We start from the raw sequence: 26,524 nt of genomic DNA, 5'->3' as shown, positions 1-26,524 counted from the left end.
AAAGGGATATGGGAAAAGCTCACACAGGGAGCAGAAACTCAGTAGTACCGGCAGGAAGTTAAACGGACAAAGCAGGTGGGAATCCAAGGAGGAAGAAATGCCTGAAAGAAACAAGCCTGACTAGGTCATGGCCATCAGACATATGGCTTTATGGCAACCTTCACCAACCTATTTCTCTGCAGAATGATGTGGGGCTGAGGCTGATGGTAGTCCAAAATATGTGGAGGGGCACCTGGCTGCCAGAGCCTGCTCAACTGCTTTTTTGGGGTCCCCATAAGAGCCCACAGCATCCCTCATACACTACACTTGATACAGTCAGCTTCAGAGTCAGTAGGTCATGGATGGCAGGCTGCCACACTTAACAACCAGACACAATCTAAAAACAGTCCCATCCTTGAGGCAAGCTTTTAGCAATGAAATAAAACAAAATAAAAGCATCCTACCCCTTAGGAACATGAGGCAAAATGCTGCCTGCTAAACCATGAGCACCGGATTTATGGTGCTGTACAAGTTCAGGTAGCTTAACTGAGTTCTCAAGTCACTGTCTGGCATAGCTCTAAAAACATAGGCCTGAAACTGGGTGTCTCCTACTCTGAGGGAAGGAGACAGGCTGGTCCTGGCCAAGGAAAGGTGGTGTTTTAGAAAGCTTCAACCAGGACAATCTTTGCCACTTCATTTTGTCTGGTGAGGGCTTTTGTGCCTTTTAAAAGCTTTGTGACTAGCAAAAATGTTACAGTATGTGATACTGTTTTTCCTGTTGCTGTACGGTGGGAATATCTGCAGCTGTTACTTTCCCGCCTGTCATGCACCTTGAAAAGCACAAAAGCTACGTGTGGGTCACTCTGTGAGAAGAGTGACTAACAATTTTATTAACAACAACAACAACAACAACAACAACAACAACAACAACATTACAAAAAACCAGCCCTTATTAGTTATGTTTTTTTTCATTTCATAGTAACAATATGAGTAATAGAACAAGAGAGTCAACTAAGGGAGGCAGCGAACCCCAGTCCAGTTCAGAAAATTCCATTTTAAAAGTCTGTTTCCAGCTTGCTAGACACACCTTGTTGAGAATGCCAAAGGACTCAAAAGTAGGCTCCCCACCCTACATCACAAACTGCCCACATCTGAACAGACTGTCACTCCCTAGCAGGAAAGAAGCATTCTGTTGTGCCATCAAGTAAAAATAAAAATAAAATCAACCACTAAATCTTTGTTGTGCGTTAAATGGGCCAAAGTAGTCAAAATTAGTGTAGAATGTAATATTACTAATAGGAATCTGTGCTTCAGCCATTAAATAAATAAACTTCTTGCAGAACAATCAAAACCCTTCTGCTTTGTGAGAAAGGGATTTGTGACAAATATGTCCTAGGAAAGCAGTTCTTCTGAGACTTCCAATGGCCTGTAGTGAATATATCTGGGGGAAGGATGATTAGGCCGGTGGAGTGGAGCAGAAGTGTTGCATCACTACTCTTGAAAATGAAGTAATGTCACTTTGAGTGACTTAGTTCAAAGTAATTCTCCAAAGGTCTACTTCAGCCTTAAGTGCCTCTTATGTAACCCACTGAGGCAAGGGGAATGTCAGTAAGAATCTCTGGAGTGCTGCTGAGGAGCTGTGAAGGCAAAGCCAAATATATATGCTGCATGCTGCATCAACAGCAAAGATGAAGGCTTTAGAATTTCTATATTTGCAGCTTCTGGGTTTCAGCAAAGTGTGTTTTTCATAGTGACTAACTGCAGTTATTTTCCAATGCATTTTTTTTGTGTGTAAACTAATTCTCTTCATTAAAAAAAAAAAAGCTTAAATGCCTCAGAATATTTGACAGATCTAATTATTTGAAAATGAGAGGGGAAGGATATACAGCATTAAAAGGGATATGAATATTTGTTTTCTGGTAAAAGGCTATCTGACCACTCTGAAAGATAAGAAGTAAAATAATTTTATTCTTTTACTGGATCACAAATACTGTTAAAATTATTTTTAAAAATGCTCCACTCAGTGCCCAGGCCAAAGTCTACCTACATCTGTATTCAATAAAGTTCTGGCACTTTTCAACTGAAAAAAATTGTTTTAATTTTTTCACCTGTTACTGCCTTACACTTTCCAGTCTCTGGGGTACTCTGCACTTGGGTCCCCAACTTCAATTGATATAATAAACATTGACCTTTTCTGAATGAATATTGGCCTGTTATACAAATAGTACAGTTTATAACACTGCAACAGAGGTGGATCTTCAACTGACCTGAGCAATTCCCAAAAGGCAGTTTGCAGTGCAAAATTGGTTTTGTGAATTAACCTTAAGAAGTTCAGCAATGTACTAACAAATGGGGGGCGGGTCTTTACAAAAAGGCTAGATACAAATAAATGGAAGATCTAGGGCAAGGACTCTCTATTTTTAGAATATAGAGTACTAGGATTATATGAGGTCATATTTTCATTTGTATATTTGTTAGCACTAGAAGCAGCACATTAATATATCAACAGGAAACTGGTTGCTTGTTTCCTTAAGTTAAGTTGCGGATATGGTGTACTAAATGTCAGCACATAATCAAACCTAATCTATTATCGAGTCTATCTTCTTGTTTGCAAAATGCCCATCTGTGTCCCTTTCTGCAATAAGCATATGTTATTCTGCATATTTCAGGTAAGAGACAAGACCCTTCAGAGTGATGAATAAAAATAAGTAATACAACATGCATTAATTGAATTTTGATAATTTGGGACATCATTTTTTCCACATTCACTACTAACTGGCAGTAGCTCTTCAGAGTTTACAGCCTTACTGGATATTCTGGTGGTTGAACATAGGACCTTCTACATGCAAAGCATGTGTTCTGCCACTAGGTTATTGGGGGGGGGGATGTAGCCACAGAGCACCATTCTGCCATCATTTTGGTGTCCCCACTGGGGAACTGAGCTAGTAAGAATATGGCAAACTAATATAAAGTGCACTTGAAAATCACCTGCTCAAACTATTGAAATGCACTAGCTCTAATCTAATCAAAACATCTATCAGTTGATTGTAGAGATTTTAACTGACCTGCACAAGAGGAACACTTGATGTATGTGACCTACCATTTGAGGACTTTTTCCACCTCATTGGGGTGGAAAGGTAGGACAAAATAGGCTCATTGGGGACGAAAGGTAGGACAAAATAATAATAAATAGAATTAAAAAATGAATCTCAAGTGTACAGAGTAGCTAGCTATGAGTGAGAGAATCTTTTCATCAATAGCTACCTTTCTCCCAGTTGTGTCCCCTGAGAAAGGCTTATGTTATTTTGACACATTCTCATTCTTTCTTATACCTGAAGGAGCGTCTCCACCCCCATCGTTCAGCCCAGACACTGAGGTCTAGCACCGAGGGCCTTCTGGTGGTTCCCTCACTGCAAGAAGTGAGGTTACAGGGAACCAGGCAGAGGGCCTTCTCGGCAGTGGCACCCACCCTGTGGAACACCCTCCCACCAGATGTCAAGGAAAGAAACAACTATCTGACTTCTAGAAGACATCTGAAGGCAGTCCTGTTTGGGGAAGTTTTTAATGTTTGATGTTTTATTGTGTTTTTAATATCCTGCGGAAGCCACCCAGAGTGGTTGGAGAGGCCCAGTCAGATGGGCAGGGTATTAGTAATAAATTATTATTATTATTATTATTATTATTATTAAAGTAAGACTGATACTGATATGTTGTCTTTTAACTCTGATGAAATGGATTCGGTTCACATTATATATTTTTGTTTGTTCTGTTTTGGATGTTATTGACTGTGTGTTTCCTTTATCATTTGTGCTTTTGTCTTTTGTAATTTGATTTAAATATTTCTTGCCCAGAGAACTATGTTATGGGGTGATTTAAAAATATAAGAAATAAATAATACGAGATTTACTTTAAACACCACTAAAAGCCGTGGTCATTGTGTACATGAAACTTGCTCTTTCCAGACTACCCTACTTTTTTTTGTAACCTTAGTTTCAAAGCTTTGTTTTGTAGTGTTTGTTTCAAAAACTATAAGTGATCTTAGGTCCTGAGATTTCGGTAGGTTTTGCAGAAAGACCCTATGAGGTCAAACAAGCAGCATGATATCAGAAGCCTCACTCTGATTTTGGAGGTCCTGTCTGAATGCCCACTGTTGCATCTTTAACCCCTGAATTCCAAGTGATTCGAGCGTTTTTGCTAGGATAAGCTAAACCTGACTGACCAGAAACTCCAATTTATGTAATCTGGAATTAGGTCAATTGTTTTTAGCATTCAGGGTTCTACTATTAAAAGGATTGTGTGTAGTGCTTTTTGTTTGGTACTCACCAGTAGAGAGTATCATAACTTCTTTTATTACTGCACACGACAGCTACTGGTAATTTGTCCTGGCAGCCATGACACTTCTATCTACCAGCACATCATTTATTTATTTTTTAAACCAAAAAGAGTAATGATTGTGTGTATGGTTAAACTCAGATATCTTACTGAAACCAATTGCTAATGACAAATCTTTCTGACTTTTTCATTCCATTCATCTTAATTTTACACATACACTGTCCCTTTTCAATCAGACCAGTATTTCAGTTGTTTAAACTGTGACATACAAAGATCATTACCAGATATTACAAGTCTGAATGGTGCTATCCAAGGGAATTATGGCAGGAAGCCAGTCCTCACTCTCTGCAGAGTATTTTAATAATCCTGAAATATGGTTAATGAGACGGTTGGGGGGTTTCTAATGCATGTAAAAAATTCTTTTCAACTTTGAAGCATTATTATACTTCACAGTCATTTAGCTGGCCATTTTCACTACAAGAAGGCTGAGATGAAAGACCGTCAGTTTGAACCTAACAGAGGCAGTATTTGAAAGAAGGGTGCTTTCTCAAGAGAAATTTATTTAAAGGGCATAGGTGCCTTTTGCCAACCCATATGCCACACATACATAAGCAACACAAAATCATACTGCTCTTCAGGCTGTGAAATATACCAGTATAGCAGTATGCTTCACTAGTGTGGTCACCATAATGGAATGGCTTGTTCTGTTTCAATTTGTTGGATTTTTATATGCTTAAATAAAATAAAATAATTAAGCAAACATATATATCTGCTTCTGTAAATTGGAAAAAATGACTAACTGCTGTCTGCTGTGCACAAATGAAGCATGGTGTTTTCCATCTTTTCCAGAGCAAAGCAGAAAGAAGGCAATTTGTCAATTATCTATGCTAATGAGTTCAAAAATATATGCACATTTAAATATATGCACACTTAAATTTGCCTGCTATCTACAATTGACATTAAGCTACTGAAAGAAAATGCATCTGGATAGCAGAATTGCTGGAAAGAATGGCTGAAAACAGACTAGGTGATTGGCAACCCCATGGAATAGCTATGATGTGTGGTTTTTTTGTTTGCTGTGTTGTGATTTTAAAAGAGGCTGGTGGAAAAAACAAGACACATCTCTTCACTTCAGCACATACTGATCATTGCATTATAGCAGACAGCATTATGAATATCCACAGAGGAAGCTTCCCATGCTTCAGTTGATGCTGGAAGTTGTAAGCACAGGAAGCAGCACTGATGGAATAAGGGCACAGGGAATCTGGGGTTTGCCATATCTGCCTTACTGCTTCCCTCATTTGAATTCTGTAATCCGTTCAAGGCTGCAAGGTGGAGAACAGGGATACCATGTTGCCTGCTAGTTTGAGCTCTGCTAAATGTCTTACTGAAAAGTATCAAGGGAGATGTAAAATAAATTCACCCATGTGGGCCTGCACACTGTAATCTGTCCCCCTGCTTTCCAACCCTCCACCACTTGCCAACCCTCCATTACTCTTCCCATAGTAACACCCTACACCTCTTTCCCTTTCCTCCAAATCCAACTTAGCCTGCTTTGCACTTTCCCAACCCCATTTCTGAAGCTTCACCCCTATTTACATGCCACTTTCTCCCCCCTTCCTTTTCTGCCACCCCACTTGTATGCAGGCAGTTTCCTCAGTCACCTGGATCTTCCTCCTTCAACACATTGCAACAACTAAACCTCATTTTCACCTCCCCCCCCCATTCTGAAGCTACCACTGCCTAGTATTCTACAGCAACTGTACACACACTACAGCATTATGATAAACCAGAGCAAATATAGATAGGTAGCCGTGTTGGTCTGCCATAGTCAAAACAAAAAAATTCCTTCCAGTAGCACCTTAAAGACCAACTAAGTCAGTTCTTGGTATGAGCTTTCGTGTGCATGCACATGAATCTGAAGAAGTGTGCATGCACACGAAAGCTCATACCAAGAACTGACTTAGTTGGTCTTTAAGGTGCTACTGGAAGGAATTTTTTTGTTCAGAGCAAATATATGCAGTATAGAGAAACTGGGTAGTCCCTTGTATATATATGTAGCTTTTGCACACCATCTATTTTCTCACCATCTATTTTCAGTTCACATGAGCTGTACCCTGGTATATATTGTCATGGATGATTCAATAATAATAATAATAATAATAATAATAGTAGTGCAGGAGATACCCCAGCATCAACAATGATTCACATGCTATTTTGGTCCATGGAAACGTTTGTCCAAGGAAGTCTGGGGCTGTTTGTGTGAAGAAGAAAAATCTATTGTACAAAGGACCCTAAGTGAACAAAAGATTCAATATGTAGCAGTAGCGATCAGATCGGTGAGCCATTAGTGAGGTTCAAAATGCTGCAGTAATGAACAAAATTGGTGTGCTGTTTCCATGAGACCAAGACTAGGACTTGGTCTAAGTGGCCTGAGAAACAGTTTCTATCCAAATGCGATTTTGGTTTTAAACGCAGTGTAAGGTAGTCTCTATGTGAGTATATTGTATTCAATTATGGGGTATCAGAGTTTTTAGGGGCTAACCAGGCTGGGATAATTGGGATAGCAGGCTTGTTGGTTTTTGCATGTCTGATGTAGATCTTTTCAATTTCGTTGTTCTGTATAGGACAATGACAATAAAGATTATTGTATCGAGGTCTGAGGGAAAAGGTTTCCCCCCCCCACATACACATTTAGAGGTTGTAATTTGATTTTTTTTTTGTCATAGCCCATTTTGTCACCTAAATATTAGAATTTTGAAATTCAGTACATACTAACAAGGTGGTGTAGGTAGCAATTCTAGACATACTTAACCTGTGAACATGTCCCATTGCTCTTAATGGAGCTTATTTCTGACCAGGCTTGTATACAATTGCACTGTAAAACCCTAGGCATAGTTACCGTAATTAATACTGTATGGTCACAGAATAGGCACGAAGCAACAACAGCCTGTATAACAACAGCCTATAATCCTAATGAGGAAAATATATTGCTGAAGGATATGTAAAACATATTTAATTCTTTAATTCTCAACCTCACCGCACCCACAACCCTGTTGCTAGAATTATTTATATCCTTCCTTTTTTCCAGGGTGCTTAAGGCTGTATGTGTGATTCTTCTTCCCCCTTTTGACTTCTGTAACAGTTCTGTGTGAGGTAGATTTGGCTGACAGATAGTGACCTAAGGTCGCTTGATGAGTTTCATGTCTGAGGAGAGATTTGAACCTGAGACTCCCTAGTGCCAGTCTAACAAGCTAACCACTCTAGCATATTGAAACTGGATGGCTACTCCTTTCCCCATACGTAGTGACTCAAAACATTTTAAAAAGGTAAAATAGAAATAATGTTTTCCAGAGACTGACATCAGAAAGTTAAAACTGCCCTCATAAATAGGATAATTGGAGCCTATGTGTCTCTGTATGTAGGAAGCTGCAGCTAACCTTTGAGAATACCTAGGAAGCAGCAGAGAACAGTCAGAAAATATAAAGGGCAGCTGCAACTTCAGTCTAACCAGAGGGCCTCAGCTACAGCAAGTCACATATTACATGCACCACTGATAGTGTTTACAATATATGACTTTCCCCCTTTTGTTCTATGTGCAGAGACCATAAAATGGATTGAGACTGAAATGCTCTTGGAAAATATATAATTTACCATGCCCCGTATTTTGTATGTGCATATATAGTACCTTCACGCTGTGTTTTGTCAGAGATAATCCTGACTGGTTTGACTTATCTCTCCATCAAGAGATGCCAATACAGCACTTCCCTTCCCATTCAAAACTATACATAGAAGTTGCAGCAGTCACAACATGAAAATGAAGAATGATAGAAAACTAATGTTGTCCCTTTTTCCCACTGTAGCCAAAGTTGGATGTAATGTAATTCTATAGTACATCATTTAGCTATAATATGAAGATGCACAACTGCACAGGGAAATCCTTGGAAAAGCCGATGTTCTTTTGTGAGTACCATTAGCCACATGTTTGCTCATTTTCAGCCCTTACATATTACAAGAGAAAATAAGTTCCAGGTATCATTGATCTTCACCATCAAATTTCCATAACTGGCTAGGGAAGAAGAATATCATCACTGCACCTTTTCTCTTTCAGGTCTAATACAAGCCCTGTTGACATAATAAACCTATTCAGGCATCTTCTTTACTTGCATGAAAATAAACACATGCAGGGGAGTGCAAGCATCTCCCAGGCCCTGTCTCCTTCACTAAGTGTTTAAGAGTGAAAGTATGAGGATGGGAGCCTCCTCTACATGTGTAAGCACCATGCATAGTTTATAATACTGGATAAAGATTATGTTCCAGGTGGAGCGCAGTTAACAGCACACCCCAACTCTTTCTCTTGTGTTTATTTATACATGGCAAGTAAATAGAACATCCAAATAGGATTGTTATATTTCAAATGTGCTATTACGTTAATTTACTCATATTTCCCTAAATATTTATTACATGAAAGGTACCCTTGGGAAGTCTTGCTTAAGTTTACAGGGGCAAGTAAGCAGTAGGGCAAGTGGCCACTGAACTTCTATACCATGATAGCAACAGCTGCTGGACAGCAACGATAGGTTCCATTGCCTTTTTGGCTACACAGGGATCCTGTGAATAAGCAATCAATGACCACACACTGTACTGAGGCACTAACCTAGAAGTCTGCAGTGCCAACACAGATGGAATAACCCAGTCCTCTGAGCACTTAGGCCTGTCCCCAGTCCGAAAAGGTCAGAGCGCTCTATCGCTTATGAGAAGATTAATTTGGGCCATGAATAACCTGAGCCCCCATTGCTTAATCTCAGGACCTATCAGCAGAGATACTCCTAATCTCATACATAGATACATGTCTCAGATTCATGACTGTTTCTAGGTGGTAGAAACAGCCATGTCTACCTCATTTCTTCAGTGTAGGAACTGCACTTGTCAGAGTGAAATAAATCTATTCACACCTTGCTGGGTAGTTATTATGTTTCGTATGAAGCAGCTCATGAAGCCTGAATAGTTGGTATTTGTAGTTTTAATTTTCCAAAGTAAAATGTCTAAAATATAATTTGTTTTCTTATTTAGACAAAAAATTTGACTGCATAAATATACTCTGTGAAGTAATAGGCTACTAGACTATAAAGGAAAGCAGAGGTGAGTGTGACCGGTTCAGTCACACTGGGTGCAGAGTCTCTGGGGCACCCATTTTCTGATGTAGCATGGAAGGTGAGAAGCAGAGGGTGAGGGCACTGAAATTTGAAACCCCAGGGTCCACCACTGAAGGAAAGAACCAGTGCATTCAAGATTTGCATGCAGAAGGTTCCAGGTTCAGTTCCTGGCATTTTCTGTTAAAAGGATCAGATTGCAAAGACAATGTAAAAGACCTCTGTCTGAAAGTCACTGCCAGTCAGAGTAGACACTAGTGAGCAAGATGTGCAAATATTATGACTTGGAGGGCCATAATAAATATACATAGTGGCATGCCTATTTTTCCAATTAAAAAGCAAACTGGAGGTAATATGGCAAATAAACTTACCCAGCAAACCTCTTGATGCCTTTACTGTAATGATGAAATCATGTTTTCAGACACATACACACAGGCACACGTACACATACAAATAGGAACAGTTGTTTTTTATTTAGCTCTAATTTGTTGGAAGCAATTTAGCAGTTATAATTGGGTAAGAGGTTAATTGGGAGGGAAGGATTTTTTTTAAAAAAACCAACAACCACGACATGGAACTTTACAGACTTGTAGACATTTTTCTACAGAGGCCCAAGAGGGTTAAAATATGTGGATCATACCTCTCCGAGTCTCTGAAGGATTTATGTGTATCATAAATTCTTAAGTAAAATTTAATGGAGTGTTCTGAGTAATTTTCTTTACAACCTTTTTGTCACCTTAAAGTTGGTTTCAGGCAGGGGAAAATTTATGTAAATGTCTGTATCAGCTGCGATTTCCTGGGTCATGGTCAGATCCTACAGCTACATGAAAAGCTCTACTCACAATGGCTGTTTTGGACTATAAATTGCCATCAGACAATGACAAAAGCATTATACTGTGGAAAGACTTCTTTTCTGGTCTCTCCAATAACCAAAATATAAAATGGCATTTCATTCCTTTAAAATAAAATAGCACATATGCTTCAACTTTTCCTATTTACCAGTGATGCTCAGCCTCAGGTTTTTTTGGTCCCTTTTACTTTTTTAGGGGGACATGCTCAGGATGCCTTTTTATACATTTGTGTTAGCACATTCACATAGGCACTCAAGTCCTTCAGGTTTTCACCTATTCCTGTCTCTATTGTTTACACATGCATGCAGAATCTGGTGGATGGATATTGATTCTAGTTTGCATGCATGTAAATGTGTGTGCAAGGAGACAAAATGCCAGTGTATTACTTGCTTTCTACCTCTTTAATCCACCCAATGCATGGGTTAATGGACTATGTTCCCTGTTCTACAGAGGTCAGTTTTCTGTTTTAAGGTCTTTCAGAGGGCAGTCCTATATCTGAAGAGCAGTCTAGTCCAAATCCTGTTTGAATATAAATAACCATAAGAAGGGAGAATCAAACCCTTACCCTTTAAACCTGGTCAGCAGACTGAGTAGACACCTGATTACACTGCACCCTACTATGGCAAAGTGTATTATATTTCTGTTTAAATGATTATTTCTAAATTGCAACTATACTATATGCAAAACAGAGCCCTCTATTTGGGCAGCAATAATAATCTATTATTATTTTTGCCACCGTGCTGGTGCTTACTTCCAAGTAAATATGCACAGGATTGTGATGTGAATGTTTTGTTAAACATGACTGAGTCTTTAAAAAGAAAAGCACGTATGACAAAACGACAACACAACATACCCTACTAGCCAACTTTCCACAGATTACTAGAGTAAATGGATACAATAGTCAGCCTGAAAGAAAGGACTCAGCAGGTCATGATCTTTGATGTAAGAATAGATGTCTCAAAACACATGTTTCTATTTTCGTCCGCAAAATGTTCAGGGATATGAAAGCATTAATAAAGCTTAAGTATTAGCTTTTAGCATCTAGAAATCTAATGCCAGTCAAGAATACACTATTTTTCTCACTTTACTGATGTTTGAAAGCCTTGAGCTGACAGATTGGCCACATATAATATATAGTGGTACCTTGGGTTACAAACACCTTGAGTTATAAACAATTCGGGTGACAGACTCCGCTAACCCAGAAGTAGTACCCCGGGTTGAGAACTTTACCTCAGGATGAGAACAGAAATCACGTGCCGGCGGCACAGCAGCAGCGGGAGGCCCCATTAGCTAAAGTGGTACCTCAGGTTAAGTCTGTTTTCAGGTTAAGAACAGACCTCTGGAACAAATTAAGTTCATAACCAGAGGTACCACTGTACTTTCAGCCCCAAGTAGCACCCACATTAAATGAATGATCCTATAAAACACCCCCACTTCCTGCTGCTGAGTCCCCATTGAACCAATAGCATGTGACGCTACACGTGTGCTTTAAAAAGTATGCTTAAATTGGTCACTTTTATATTGATGAAAAAAGCAACTGTGGGAGTCTTCTTTGGAAAGTGCTGCCAATCTGGTCCCTGAACAGAGCTTCCACTGAAAAAAAAGGGGGGATGAGCTGCACTGAAAATGCATTTAGTCTCACTTAAGTGTCTGGCTCCCTCTACTCCATCTTAGAAAAAAATTGTCATGAATCAAAGTTACAGGTGAAAGCTGTTGATCTTTCTCATCTGCTCTTCACATTTTGAGTATGAAACTTGCTGATAGGGACGATTTGCCAGAGTCTCCTATCTGGGGCATACAGTGTGCAGTGGTTGTATTGTAAGAACGTCTAGGCTGCCTTGGGCTGCAAACTTCTGACCCTAAGGGAGTTAGAGTTCCTTGAACATCTGCATGCAGGGAGAAGTTGACAGTCGTGGTTCCTCCCATTACAGTGTGGCAGTATCTCTATAGGGAGTAAGACAGATGGAACAATATTCCAGAAGATGCAACAACTGTTAAGTTTATTTCTTCATACATATGTTAATGGAACAGGAGACAGCTTTAGGCCATGAGTTGGTAACCCTAACAGCAGCTGTACAGGGAGAATATTCTGCATAGTCTGAAAAGGGCTAGATTAAAGATTCCTCATAATTCTGAAGAATAAATATGATTCCCTAGAATAAATAAATGTTTTATTCAAGATTTTTAACTATAAAGGTTCAAAATCTCTCTTACAAATCCCATTGCTTATTTTAAAAACAAAACACTGCTGTAGTGGTTTCACAAAATTATACTTTTCAAATTTTACTTAATGAGACAGCTCTCAAGGCCTCCATTTCAGTATTAACCTGCACATTAATATTCCACCCCTCTTACCAAAGAACTCAGGGAGACATACTTGGTTGGGTTACCCTTTTATACTCATAACGACTCTAAGTTAGGATAAGTCAAGAGAAGTTGACTGGCAAAAAGTCTTCCGCTGAGTGTCATGGCTGAAGCAGGGATTCACACCAGGTCTCCCCATCCCAACACTCAAACCCAACCTTTTTCAACCTTGGGTCCCCAGATGTTGTTGGGCTACAATTCCCATGGTTCCTGACCACTGGTCCTGCTAGCTAGGGATGATGGGGGCTGTAGTCCAGCAGCATCTGGAGACCCAAGGGTGAGAAAGGCTATTCTAACCACTATACCACATTTGCTTTCATAGATGTCTATAGAGAAAATTAATGGATTTTGTTAGGACTGAGTGTACCACCAAAGACAAGTACCCCATCAAGGTACTCTTTCTTTTAAAAAAAAACTGCTTAGAAACATTGTTAAAGGACAATTGAATTTAGCCACAGGCTAAAGCTAACAATTAAATCATTTTAAAACTATGAAGAGCCCTTAAACTTTGTTTATGTGCTTAGCAAATGCTATCATGAACTTGGTGCTCTATGGCTGCACCTATGTCAGCCTGTTTTGTTGGCCTCACTGAGATTCAAAAGTAACCTAACCAATTATTCAATCAGGATGCTTCAGAGAAATATTCAATTATCCATAAATCCCTCATTTATATTCCACAAATAGAAGACAATGGCTGTGCTTAACCCAACGGCCAAAAGGAATGGTAAATAATTTGATTTTCTTCTATGTAGTCACCAAATTAAGAACTGGTTCAGATGACTAGTGGCCACATGAGCTTCGCGACCTGATTGGATGCCATTGGATGCCTTGTTCTTTCCTCATCTAAATAGTACAGTATTTCTAGATTGAATGTAAATATTTGTGGTTGTATATTGGGGGGCGGCGCTGTGTGGAGAGAGTCTCCTCTTTTAAATTCTTGGGAGTTTACCTTAGTGAGGACTTCACTTGCAAAATCAACATAACTCAGGTGGTCAGAAAGGCCCAACAGAGACTCCCTTTCTTCAGGGTCTTGCGAAAGAATAATGTTAAACAACAATTGATGAACTCCTTTTAGTAAAGGTAAAGGTACCCCTGACCATTAGGTCCGGTCGTGGACGACTCTGGGGTTGCGGCGCTCATCTCACTTTATTGGCCGAGGGAGCCGGCGTACAGCTTCCGGGTCATGTGGCCAGCATGATTAAGCCGCTTCTGGCAAACCAGAGCAGCACACGGAAACACCATTTACCTTCCCGCCGGAGCGGTACCTATTTATCTACTTGCACTTGACATGCTTTCGAACTGCTAGGTGGGCAGGAGCTGGGACCAAACAACAGGAACTCATCCCGTCATGAGGATTCGAACCGCCGACCTTCTGATTGGCAAGCCCTAGGCTCTGTGGTTTAGACCACAGCCCTACCCGCGTCCCTGAACTCCTTTTACCGGTCCACAATAGAAAGTGTCCTTTCATACTGTATCACAGTGTGGTATGCTGGCCTGACAGCCACGGACAGAAAGTCTTTACAGAGGGTGGTGAATACAGCACATGATATCATGGGCTGTCCCTTGAGTCCGCTAGAGTCGCAAGGGATCATTGCCTTAGGAGAGTGAGAAAAATTCTCAGGGATGACTCATACCCCGGCCATCACCTCTTTAATCTTCTACCCTCGGGCAGGAGATATAGAAGTATAATCAGCAGTACCAACAGGCTAAAAAATAGCTTCTATCCGTGGGCTGTTAGGCTGTTGAACAAAAAATAACAGTGAAATTGACTTGCGAGGTGGTGTGTTGTTTGATAAGAGATTGAGTGTTTTTTGGGGGGAGGCTTGTTTAATTTCATTGTACACAGGTTGTACAATTGCAATAAAGGTATTATTAATATTGTTAATCCAAAATGCTTGTCAGCTAGCTCTTAGGTTGCATTATTTCCTAACACTTACCCTGAAAGTAGTAACACTTTCTGCTGCAGGACACCATTGTAAACCTTTAATTTACTCGCCACATCCTTTCCCTATCCACTTATATACTTTTATCTGCCTTTGGCTTGCCCCAATTCTTCATCTACCCTGGTCATTCCACCCCCACCCCCTATTGTGCACCTAGTTCCCAATATGTATTTGCTATTGTTTGTAATAGTATTTTAAATACATGGAATCTCATTACACAATTCTCTCTCTCTCTCTCTCTCTCTCTCTCTCTCTCTCTCATATTCACAAGATACCTAGAATGAGGATAGAATAATGATTTCATTTATTTATTACCCTAAAGTGCCAAGGCAGGTTACAACATTAGAACACAACCTTAAAAACAGTTTAAAACAACTTGCAACAATAATAAAAAAGCAAAATCAGAGAGAGGGCCAAGCTCTCTGCCCTCGGTCTCGTATTTTGTGGTTAACAAAATAAACAAATAAAAGATAGCCACCAGAGGGTGCTGTTCACCACCGTGAAGACCACAACCAAATGCCAGGAAAGGAGGGGTTGTGTTTAGGAACGCTCTCTTTTGAGCCAACACAGTTCAACATGTTGAGCTCTTGAGATGATAGCTGTCTCACATGTTCTCACTCAATCATATAAATATACTCTTTGATGGGATGAATTTGACATGACTTTATCCAGTAGGCTTCATTTTAGGGCTAAAGCAAGTGTAACTTTAAATGTGTGCATTTATTTAATGTGACTTTTTTTTTTACTTTAGCAGCACCAGCTGGGGGTGGGGAGAGTAGGATCAGGATTACATTGCAAAAGGAGGAGGCATGGGCTCTGTTCCCCTCCTCACAGTTAAAGTCACCTTCTCTGAAGCTGCTTTGCCTTAAGAATGACATTTCTATCGACACTACTAAACGAATAATAATAATAATAATATTTAAAATGTATGTCATTTTAGCTCTTTCAAATGTGCAAAAATATTTACATATATTATCATGCTGGAATCCTTCCAACAATCCTTTAAGGCAGGCCACAATTATTATCCATATAGAAGACAGGCAAAGCATCATTTGTCCAACGCCAACTAGTATGTGTTCATGATAGATGGGAAATTCAAACCATAGACTTCCTTATCTATTAGGCAATCTTTTAGCCATTACTCTGCATCAGCTTTCTAGGCCTAGGACTTCCTCATTCAGTAAATGTTTCAGTCCTACTGCATTATTTTCAGCACCTGTCATTATGCTCCTTTAAATTTATTCCAATCATTTAAAAACATAATCATTTCTTTTTCTGTCTATGTTTGTTATGGAACTGAAATTCCCTAACAAACCTAGAAAGAAATTATAATCAAGATAAAACATGCATGTTAAGTGAATCTTCGATATTTACTTACTGTGCTTAATTGCTCCTATTGGTATTTTCGGTTTGTGAAATTAGAGTGTTCTTACCCAATTCTGGAACCTGAGCCCTTTCACCTGAGATTAGGGGTGTTGTGAACTTTCCAGCCAGCAATAAAACCACTGTGGTTTTTTGTTTGATGGTTTGTTTGTTTTGTTACCCCTTCAAAGGCTTGGCTATTGGTTGAATACTAATGGAAGGGAACTAAAAACAACAACAGTTTGCATGGAGAGCTCACACAGCCAAAAGACCAAGATTTCAAGTTGATTTTTGATGCAGTGCTTGTGCACAGCATTCTGTGAGCAATTATCTGGGCTGTCCACAGATCTCTTCAATAGTGGAGGCCAGTCCTTACCTCAGTCACAATTTATTTTTGAAGTTACCACTCAATTAAGACAGAACGAAGAAGTTTACTCCTTTGTCAATACTATTGTTTCACTCTGCCTTGCCACAGATGGAAGTCGGCACCATCCATTGATTTACAAGGGAGGGGAAACCATAGAGAAGCTCAGGAAGTAAATTTAAAGAATTAAAGCTTCCGTTCTGTTAGCACAGCAGAGAAGAAAGAGCCATCACCTCATGAATACCAATTTTAAAATCTTTTTTTTTTAAAAAAACCCACAACACAAGACCCTGTGGTTTCATGCAGCCGATTAGAATTCTACCTCTTATTATGGGGAATTATGCTTTCAAAGAGGAACTGTAGATACAACCTTTTCTTACACATGACACCACCTCACACTGGGTCAGACTATTTGTCTTTCTAGCCCATATTATCTACTTTTGTGGGCAGTGGTTTTCCAGGGTCTCAGGAAGAGATCATTCCATCGCCTGCACCTTATTTCTCTTCTTTACCTTTAACAATTGTAAATCCTAGAGTTTGAACCTAGAATCTCATACACGTAAAGCATATGCTCAGCTATGATCTCTCCCCATGCCTTGCATGGTGGAACAGAAACTGAGTTGTTCAAAAAAGTGGGTTTGAATTTGTACAATATGCAGCCACAGTAATATGAAGACGATGTCAATAATGATGCTATTAGCAACTTGGCAATGCCTAAATGCCGCTGAAATCAATGAGGCTTAACATTCCAGTGGTCCATAAGTTTACTTCAAAAGCATTTTTAGTGGGCTAAAGAGGGGAAACCAAGACTTTTCCTTTTCTGGTTCACACCCATTACCCCCTCACCCTGAGATAATTTCTGTGCAACTTGTGCTTTATCACTAAATTATCTTGACACAAAGGAGGACAAAGACATTGGTTGCTCAAAGCAGACCCAAGTCGAAACTTTCTTTGTAGCTGACAGAGCAATATGCAAATAGAAATGATTCAGCCCTTTGCATATATTCTTAAGCAAACTGTTTTGTGAAATTAGCACTACAAAATATCCTCATGAAGTGCTTCATTGTGTTTTTGCTGACTACAGAAGAAACAGATTATAGAACCTTGAATTTTATTTTATTTTGCCTCCTATCAATTAAAATAATTAATTGGTACTTGCTCAGGTATATTTATGCAGTCAGTGGTTCTACACTTGCAATGCCCCCTTTCTATATTATTCCACCTCAAGGCTATGTAAGTCTGCTTCACTTTTCAACATACTTTGTTTAAGCAAAGTATGTGTAGTGTATCCTTAAGGAGGATGCTGTGTGGTGCTTTTGAGCTTACAAATAATATTTCATAGACTTGATCAGTCTATCAATCTGAGCAGATTTTTAAATTATATGATTGACAGCATGATCATGCTGCCTAAGACTGGCATTTTGCAGACTGTGGAAAGGTTTGAATAAAGGAACCAACCATTAAATAAAAAGAGGTAAAGGTAAAAGGTAAAAGACCTCTGGATGGTTAAGTCCAGTCAAAGGCCACTATGGGGTTGTGGCACTAATCTCGCTTTCAAGATGAGGAAGCTGGTGTTTGTCCACAGACAACTTTCTGGATGATGTGGCAAGCATGAATAAACTGCTTCTGGTGCAATGGAACACCGTGATGGAAACCAGAGTGCACAGAAATGCCATTTAAATACAAAGAACCAACATGTAAATATGCCTTAGTGCTATCTACAATATAGAACTTTTTTTTTGTTTATTCATCATTTAGTATTTATTTATTTATTTATTTAACAAAGTACCACCACTGTATATGTAAATAAACATCGGGGGTGGGTGGGGGCGCCATGTTCCTCTTCCTGAGTAGACATTCCCCAAAGCATGCAGAATGATTTAATTTAGTCAGTCACTTCAATGACCTCCTTTGGACTCACAGCTAGTGTGCTTATGCTAGGGGAAAGGATCAACTGATTTTTTCTAAGTGCCTGGTCTAGCAATTGAATCTGTATTAATGATTTTGAATACAAGCTCAAGAGTGGTGGTGAATTTGGGCTAACAAGTCTAGAATAAATTATAATCTTCACAAAAAGGCTAGGCATCCTGTCCCCGAATACTATTTCACTCTGATTTTTTTAAAACTTCCTAATAACATTTGAGAATGGAATTCCGCCTTGACAGTTTTTGCTGGGGTAGTGGTTAGCCTAGTTTTGAGCATTCCTTCACAATCATACTGCTATTTTTACAATAATTTCCATTTAAACACTGCTGGTTTAAAGTTTCTTGTTTTGGAAACAATCTGTGCTTTGGCACTTTGGGTGTCTTATGGCAGAAAGGCAGCATAAAAATCAACAACAACAACAACAAACCTATAGGATAAACATGATATCTAATTTGAATTTCTTTAAAGTTCTTCCTCTTCATAATACATTTAAGGAAATTAAATTTGTAAAAATAAAATAGGTAGTGCAGCTTGGTGGTTAAGTGCATGAGCTATAAGCTGGAAAATCCCTATATTAGCCCTTCTCAACCTTAGATCCCCAGACATTGTTGGACTACAACTTCCGTCATCCCTAGCTAGCAGGACCAGTGGTTATAGATGATAGAAGTTATAGTCCAACAACATCTGGGGATTCACGGTTGAGAAAGGCCGTTCTAGGTCAATGAATTCATTGAATGGACTTAGGCAAATTACTAAATCTGATGTGCAGCCTATTATTATTTATCTCATTGCTTTTTAGAAAACATCTCAAAGCAACTTACAATATTCATTGAATTGACTTAGGCAAATTACTAAATCTGATGTGCAGCCTATTATTATTTATCTCATTGCTTTTTAGAAAACATCTCAAAGCAACTTACAATATAGTTAAAATACGGTGACTTATCAAGCAGATAAAACCCATAAACACAACAATAAAATATTAAACTTATTAAATTAATGAAGGAATGAAGGTGTTCATCCATCAACAAGAGTCAGAAGGACAAATCAGGTTACAGATCATATTACTGTACATTATGATCTAAATTTAGACTGAAAATCCAGGGGAAAAGGAATGTTTTTTTCTGGTGTTCAAAAAGCTGCCACTGTTGGTGCTATTCAGGGCTTGTTTCAGCTGGAACACACTGGAATTCAGTTCCAGCACCTCTCAGGTGGGCGCCATTGCTATTATAAGAGAACAAGGATGTTGCTCATGCTGAGGCCTTCATGCTGAGTTCTGGCATCTCTTTTTCTAGAAAAATAGCACTGGTGCTATGTGACTTTCCTGGGGAGAGTGTTGCACAATTGGGGAGGTCCATTGTCTCATTAACAACCTCTGTACCTCCATCAGGGGAAATACCCAGAGAAGATCCTATGATGGTGATAATAAGTACTAGGTAGGTTCATATGGGGAGAAATGTTCCTTGAGATATCAGTGTCCCAAGCCATATAAGGCTTTATAGGTTACAACCACCATTTTTGAAATGAAGCCAGAAACCAATTGGTAGTCAGTGCAGCTGGGTAAGGATTGGTGTTATATGCTCAGAACATCTAGTCTCATTCATCAATCTTGCTGCCAACCACTGCACTAGCTGCAATTTCTGAACCATCTTCAAAAGTGCACTCAAGTATAAGCTATTGCACCACACGAAACCCAGACAACAGAAGCTAGGCTATCCCCATCCAAACAGTCGCAGCTAGGCCACCAGCCTAAGCTGATGGAAAACACTCTTGTGTCATGGATGTCACTTGTGCCTCCAGAGACAGGAACAAACCCAGAAGTACTCCTAAGCTGCACACCACTTTCATTAGAGAAAGTGCAACACCATCCAGAGAAGGTTGAACCTTATCTATCTGGTCTAGAGAGCTACTCACCAATACTAAGTAAGTCTTATCTGGATTAAGTATGGAATAGTATGGAAACAGAAATATCACAGGGTTGATGCATGGATTAGTGATGGCTCACCTTCATGCAGTAAATCCAACTGATGTCAGTGACATCCATTTTGCCTTGTTACAATTGCCTTTCTCTGGAGTGGGTGGGTGAGTGGTATAAACAATATCACCATCAGGGTGTCCCACATTTATATAGACACCAGAGGAGCAGTTTGGGGTGAAGTCAAAGAGAGATGGCAATCACACAGCATTTTAGTATCATAAGACCCAGACAAAGTATGTGAAGAGATTTGAGCTCTTAGGGAAAAAACCACGCACTGTACCAATTTTGCTTAAAGGCTAATCTATAACACAGCATTTATTAGTTAAGTGCAATATAGCAGATACTGTTTAAGAGCAGATAAGGTTATCAGTGTAGTTTAACTGCAATTTTAGTAGAGCATGTAGACAAATAAAATGCTAGGTCAACTAGCTATTTAAGAAATGGAGGTAGCTGCCAGTGCAAGTGTTTATTTAAAAAAATTGCCTTGTATTAGTTTGTTGACTACATCTCTGAGTTATTTTCTGAAAATGTTTTTTTGCTGTGTTGATTTATGCAGATGAGACCAAAGAACAACTAGGGTCAAGGCAACTGACATATACAAAGTTCTGTCTAATGTATTTTGGAACACACATTTAATTATTATGTTGCTTGGCCTAGAGATAAAATTGGATCAATTCAAATAAGACAAATGGTTTGAGGGGCAGGTGTTGGATGTTGGTGGACACAAATAATGAAGGGGTCAAATCATGCAATTTTGTTCTCATAGCACACTACATGGGGGATCATCAGGAGATAATTATGCTCAAGCTCGCAGATGAAGGGATATCGCAACATGGGTTTAAATATTTCCTATATACCCCGTGATAGTGTACATAGTGCATTTGAGCAAATGTATTTGGTTTTTTAAGGCTCTAGTATGTTGTTGAAAGTAATAGCACAGAAAATGTAAATTTCACCATTTTTTGTTATATTTTTAAAAATATATATCTGGAGAATCTCCTCCCATTTAATAATCAGCAATATGCTGGATGTTGTACAGAACACCGGCTGTGCATGAAAGGCTAACAGTCATTAGTTAGTCAAATGCCATAGGGCTCAAAGCAGGAGTCAGTGGTTCTCTTTAATAAAGGTAGGCAAAGCAGTAAATTTTGGTCTGTACAGAGGCTGCCAGAGAGCTAAAATACAGTATACCACAGCTAGTAAAACATTGCTAAATGCATTTTGCATTATGCAAATATGAATGAAGATTAAGATCCACAATTCTAAAATGGCTTTATGATGAGGTATTTAGAATGGTATTTAGGGTGGGCTTGAACATTCATTATGTGTATGATGATAGATGAAGAGACTTAGATTGTTTGTTAATGGTGTGTCAGTCAATCCATGTTGGGTTGCATGGACCTGTAAAATTGGATCCTCAGTATGAAAACTGAATTAGTTACTGGCAAAATCAAAACCTACAACTGGTATCCAAATTGAAAAAACATACTGCACTTCCACACCTTGGCTGCCTATTTTTTTTTAGCTGACAGCAACTTTAGTTACCCAATTATAAATCTCTGGAAATAGTCCTTAAAAGAGAGAGCCTGCCTGCAGCCTTACTTACAGCGGTGCAGATTGATTCTTTCTTTCATCTTACATTATATGTTTCTTTATAGCACTCTCACACGTAGCTCAGTTAAAAAAAAAAAAAGGCTTTCCCAAAATAACCTTGCTTTGATGAGCATCTTTTTGTTTTTTGCCCAATGTCTCCTGCAAGGGTAGAATTCTGTACTCTCAGAAATCAATAGAGATTCATCTGTTGACATTCTGTGGCTTTTCCTGTCATCATGAGTATCCACAGATTGCTAAGTAGTAACGAGACTGGTTGCCATGAGGCTCCCAAAAGAAAGAAAGGTAGGATCCTGAATGGCTCAGATGTTACCTTTTATTAGACCAATTATGCTGCTAGGGCAGAGTAGAAAGTGCTCAGAAATCTCCTGAGGAGAGCAGGACCCACCTGAAAGCTTTTCTACTGACTCAGCCAACAGAGCTGGTCACTTTAAAAGATTTAATCTGAAACATTTTGGTTTTTTTTTTTTTTTTTTAGTGGGACAGCCAATGCAGTCTACTGGATATAGTGTCTGATATTTTAAATGAATTTTATTTGATAAAAAGTATCAAACCATGAAAACATACACTACAGTGTTTGGGTTTTAGGACACCTGAGCTGGACTTGTATAAGGGCAAGCAAGACAAAGAATGCAAAAGCATGTTGCGTGTTAAAATAATTATATAAAAGATAATGCTAGAGAGGGTGGTAATAGTGAAAGGGCACATGCATGCAAATGGGATAATTAGTTTCAGATGATCACATCTATAAAAGATACCTTTGCTACAGAAAGCTAAGGTCAGGATCCCACTTTGTAAACTGCTTTAGGTTTTATTACAATCCAGCAGTATACAAATCCTGTGAAATAAATGATAAATAAATAGGATCCAAAAAGACCCATGTGCACAGACTAATATGATATGAACTCTCCAAGGTTTCCCTTGCAGTTGCAAGGGCTTGTGCAGATACTGGAGACTATTTTACAGGAACCCCTGACTTTTCAGGGAAGTAAGAGGCTTCTGTGTGAAGATAGGCCTCAGAAGCCTACTGTGTATCTGCAGAAGCAATGCTGATGTCTTCAGAATACCAACCAAAACAAAAGAATACTAAGTTTGTTGTTAGGAAGGTGACCAGGGGGTGGGTGGGTACGCTTTCATGGCAATGTGATGAAGGAAAAAGAAAATGAGCAAAAACCCACAAATGAACCCAGAGGCACTGGCTTTCGGCTTTTTGTTTAGGCTATGCTACTGAAACTGATGCCCTCTGGTTCCCACCCACCCCCGGTTTTCTTAATTGCAGTGTTAAAAAAAATCCCATCCATCTCATATACCTGTAGGAGAAGCAGTGCTTTCCATCAAGCAGTGGTCTGATCTCATGGTCTTTAACTCACGAGTAAAACAAGAGTCGTGATGTGTATGCAAACTAAAATGGAGAGCTCCGAAGTTTCACTGAGATTTCTAATCAGCAGCACAGCTTCAGATCACTCTTCAGACTTAGAATAATTGACCCGCCACTGTGGCCAGAGCCTGGGGAATCCTGCAATTACCAACCCGAGTTCCACTTCCTCTCCACTGTGCATGAGAATGCAAAGGCTTCTTCCCACCCCCACTGTCAGCGACCAAAGTGGGGCAAGTCAATAGACACTCGCTGATGAGAAGCAGCCAAGCTTTTGCCAGCCCATCACGAGGATCCAATAACCCTTCTATGCCTGTGGGGGCTGCCCTTTCCCCCAGCAAACACCCTGCAGCCCTGAGCTGCTTTTTTAAAAAATATTATTATTATTATTATTGCACATTCAGTCTTGCCTCCCTCTCCAGCGCATCCCTCTCCCTTCCCACCCAACAGTTTCCCTTTACCTTGATTGCTGGAGACGTGGCTGCAGCCCGCCGGACACGCTGTCAGCAGAGGGAAGACCAGGCTAAATTTCCAAAGGAAGAAGCCCCTCATTTCACTGCTGCCCATGGCTGGTGCTGGAGCCCCTTGTCCTGGCCTCCGGGAGAGGCAGGGGGCTTCAGCTTCTCTTCCTCCTCCAGGCTAGTGGGCAATGCCTGAGGCCCCAAGGGGAAGGAGGGTCCAGGCTACCAGGCGCTGCCGAGCCTGAAGAAATCGCATCCACCTGAGTGAGAGGGCGTCCTGAGCCGAGCCAGGCTCCCTCTGAGCAGCAGCAGAGGCCGAGGGACACCGTCGAGTTGGGAAGGCGAAGGGCTTGCGAGCAAGGCGAGGAGCGCACGGCAGGCAAACTTTCCCTGGCTGAGGCGCAGTGTGCGTAAAATCCGTGTGTGTGTGTATGTGTGTGGAGGGTGGGTGGGGGGGAATTGCCCAGCCTGGTGGCGCCCACCTGGCTGCCTTCTTGCGTCTCACTTCTCTTTCAGCCTTGCAGCACCATCCCGTTTACTGGCCGCCAACCCCACAACTGCAACAGCCTCCTGGGGGGCAGCGACATCTTCGCCCCCCTCGCCGAATGCCCGTCCTCCCGGCTGCCCATGAGGGGCAGGCAACGCCCGGGAGCCAGAATAATTTCCTCCCTTTGGTGGTGGGAAGGTCCCCTCGCCGAGGCGCCTTCTCCGGTCCGCGGCTGGAAGGTGCTGAAACGCTGGACAGCTCCCCGCCTCCGCTCAGCCGTCAAGAAAACTTGCCAGGCGGGATTTCCCAGCCGCCGCCGCCACGGACTCCCTTTGGCTGGGACGGTGGCTCCCCGACGCCAAGCAGTCGCGGATCACACTCAGTTGGGCTGGTTGTCTTCCGCGCGCCTACCGGCATCTCCGCGCCTTCCCATCGCCTGCGGTTTGGGGATGGACCATTCTCTTCCCCGCCCTGCCCTCCTCCTTTGCTTTTCTGGAGGGTGGTTGTTTTTGAAGCCCTGGGCAGGGGAGCTAAGCAGAATCAATATTACCTGGCGTCCGAGCCGGCAGGAGGGCTGCTGAGGTTTTCTGGGCACGCCACACTTCAAGCAGCAGCCACCGCTTGCTGCAGAAATCCCTCTCTCTCTCTCTCTCCTCCTTCTTCGCCAAAAAAAGAGGGGGGTCACGATAATATTGGATCCTTAAATGGGTGTGTGGGAGGGGAGGGGAGGGAGGAAAGCAAGCAATAAAAGAAATCGGACTCTTGTTGTGTCACCTCCCCAGTTCTCTGGAGAAGAGGTGAGACCGGTATGTATATGGATGTGTGGGCAAAAGGCGGAGAGGGAAGATGATACTCTCGCTTAAGCTGAGAAGCTGTGAGCAGCCCGCGGGTCAAATACAGCCTGTTCGGCACTAGAGGGGGTTAGTTGACAAGACAAAAAAAAAACTCCGAAAACAAAACACAAAAAGGTCTCTCTATTTAGCTTTTGGAGGGCGGCTGTGGCTAAACTTTAAAATTGCATTAGCTTAAAAGGACACTGGTAATCCTTAGGGCGCAGGTGGCAAGTTGCTATCTCCAGCTTTCTCGCCACTCCCCAACGCAAGTTGCTTTCTTCCTTCGCTATGGAATACTTACTTTCCCTTCTTATTTTCTGCCACTTATAATGCTCAAGGCTAAGGTCATGAGGAAGGTGAGCGATTGGGGGTTGGGTAAGGAAACGAGCACTGAATTCAGAAGTTTTAATGTAGGTACATCTCACATCTCACAGCATCGAGGTAAGCATAACTGAGATAACATAAGTGAAGCATTTATTGCATTATTGCACAGAACTTGTGGCCCTCCAGATGTTCCTGAACTACAATTCCCATCAGCCCAAGCCAGTGTAGCCAGTGGCCATGTGTGATGGGAACTGCAATTCAGTAATATCTGGAGGCCCATGGGTCCAGATTAGGGGAAATGCTATATAAATACTGTACAGTGGTGGCACAAAGAGAGCTAAAACGTCTTGGGGGGGAAAGGGGGGGGGAGAGGGGATTACAATAAGACTGTGAGGCAAAGGGAAGCTGAGTGGTGTAATGACGTGAGAATGGAATGCCTGTGCCAAGATCAACTGCCCTGAAGTACAGTTGTGTGTTTTCAGCCACTGGAGAGGAGCATGCATGGGTGCTGTGCCCTCCCCGGATCTGGCAGCAGCTGAATGCCACTTGATCAGCACTGATCAGTTGTTTGGCAAGATCAAAATTGGGGGTGGAGGGAGCTCTGGCCAAGGCGAGACACAGGGCTTAGCTGCTACAAGTGGGGAGAACAGAGGAGAGGCTGATATTGAGGGTACTGGTAGCAGCCCAGCTTTTTGCCTGGGTCAAAGCTTTTGTGTTGCCTGACTTCAGTGAGTATGTCTGCAACAGCTGCAACCTCAGAGGCAGTAGGCTGATCTGCCAAGAAGGAGGGGCAGGAGGAAAAGGCAACCCCCTAGGTAAGTTCCTTGGTGGGGGTGAGGGGAAGAGGACCCCCATAGTCTGGGGCCAGGGAAGGAATGGAGAGGGCCAGGCAAGGGAAGAGGCACCTGATGGTGACAGGAGGAGATGCTAGCCAGCTGTGTGGGATCCAGGATGGTTACAAGTTCTGTGTCTCTTCAACTCCCTGTGAGGAGATGGAGGGCAGGGCTACCCTGCCTCAAGGAAAGCTGACAGGAGTCTCAAGTTGAGATGTTGAGGATGGGGGCAAAACAGAGTTGGCAGTAAGAAAGGATCTGGGGGAGAAAGGACAGCCTATGCCATATCCACTGATTTTTACTGAAGAAACGGGTGGGGAAGGTGAAGGGAGAAGGAGGGCACCACTG

At 41.1% G+C, this 26,524-nt stretch overlaps 1 protein-coding gene across 3 annotated transcripts in view; it reads right to left on the bottom strand.

Moving 5' to 3' along the window:
* The window catches only part of EPHA6 (EPH receptor A6), a 347,761-nt gene extending 322,083 nt beyond the window's left edge, over positions 1 to 25,678 (bottom strand). For 2 of the 3 annotated variants that reach the window (XM_079974767.1, XM_079974768.1), the window contains exon 1: positions 23,700 to 25,678. In XM_079974767.1, coding sequence (XP_079830893.1) covers positions 23,700 to 23,805 — 106 coding nt within the window. In that variant the 5' untranslated portion in view covers positions 23,806 to 25,678. The remainder of the gene's footprint in view (positions 1 to 23,699) is intronic. The other variant, XM_079974769.1, reaches the window with a different exon arrangement.
* Positions 25,679 to 26,524: the final 846 nt, after the last annotated feature.

This window comes from Podarcis cretensis (assembly GCF_951804945.1).
Source record: "Podarcis cretensis genome assembly, chromosome: 4".
Taxonomy (NCBI): Eukaryota; Metazoa; Chordata; class Lepidosauria; order Squamata; family Lacertidae; genus Podarcis; species Podarcis cretensis.
This window is presented reverse-complemented; position numbering and strand designations above follow the sequence as displayed.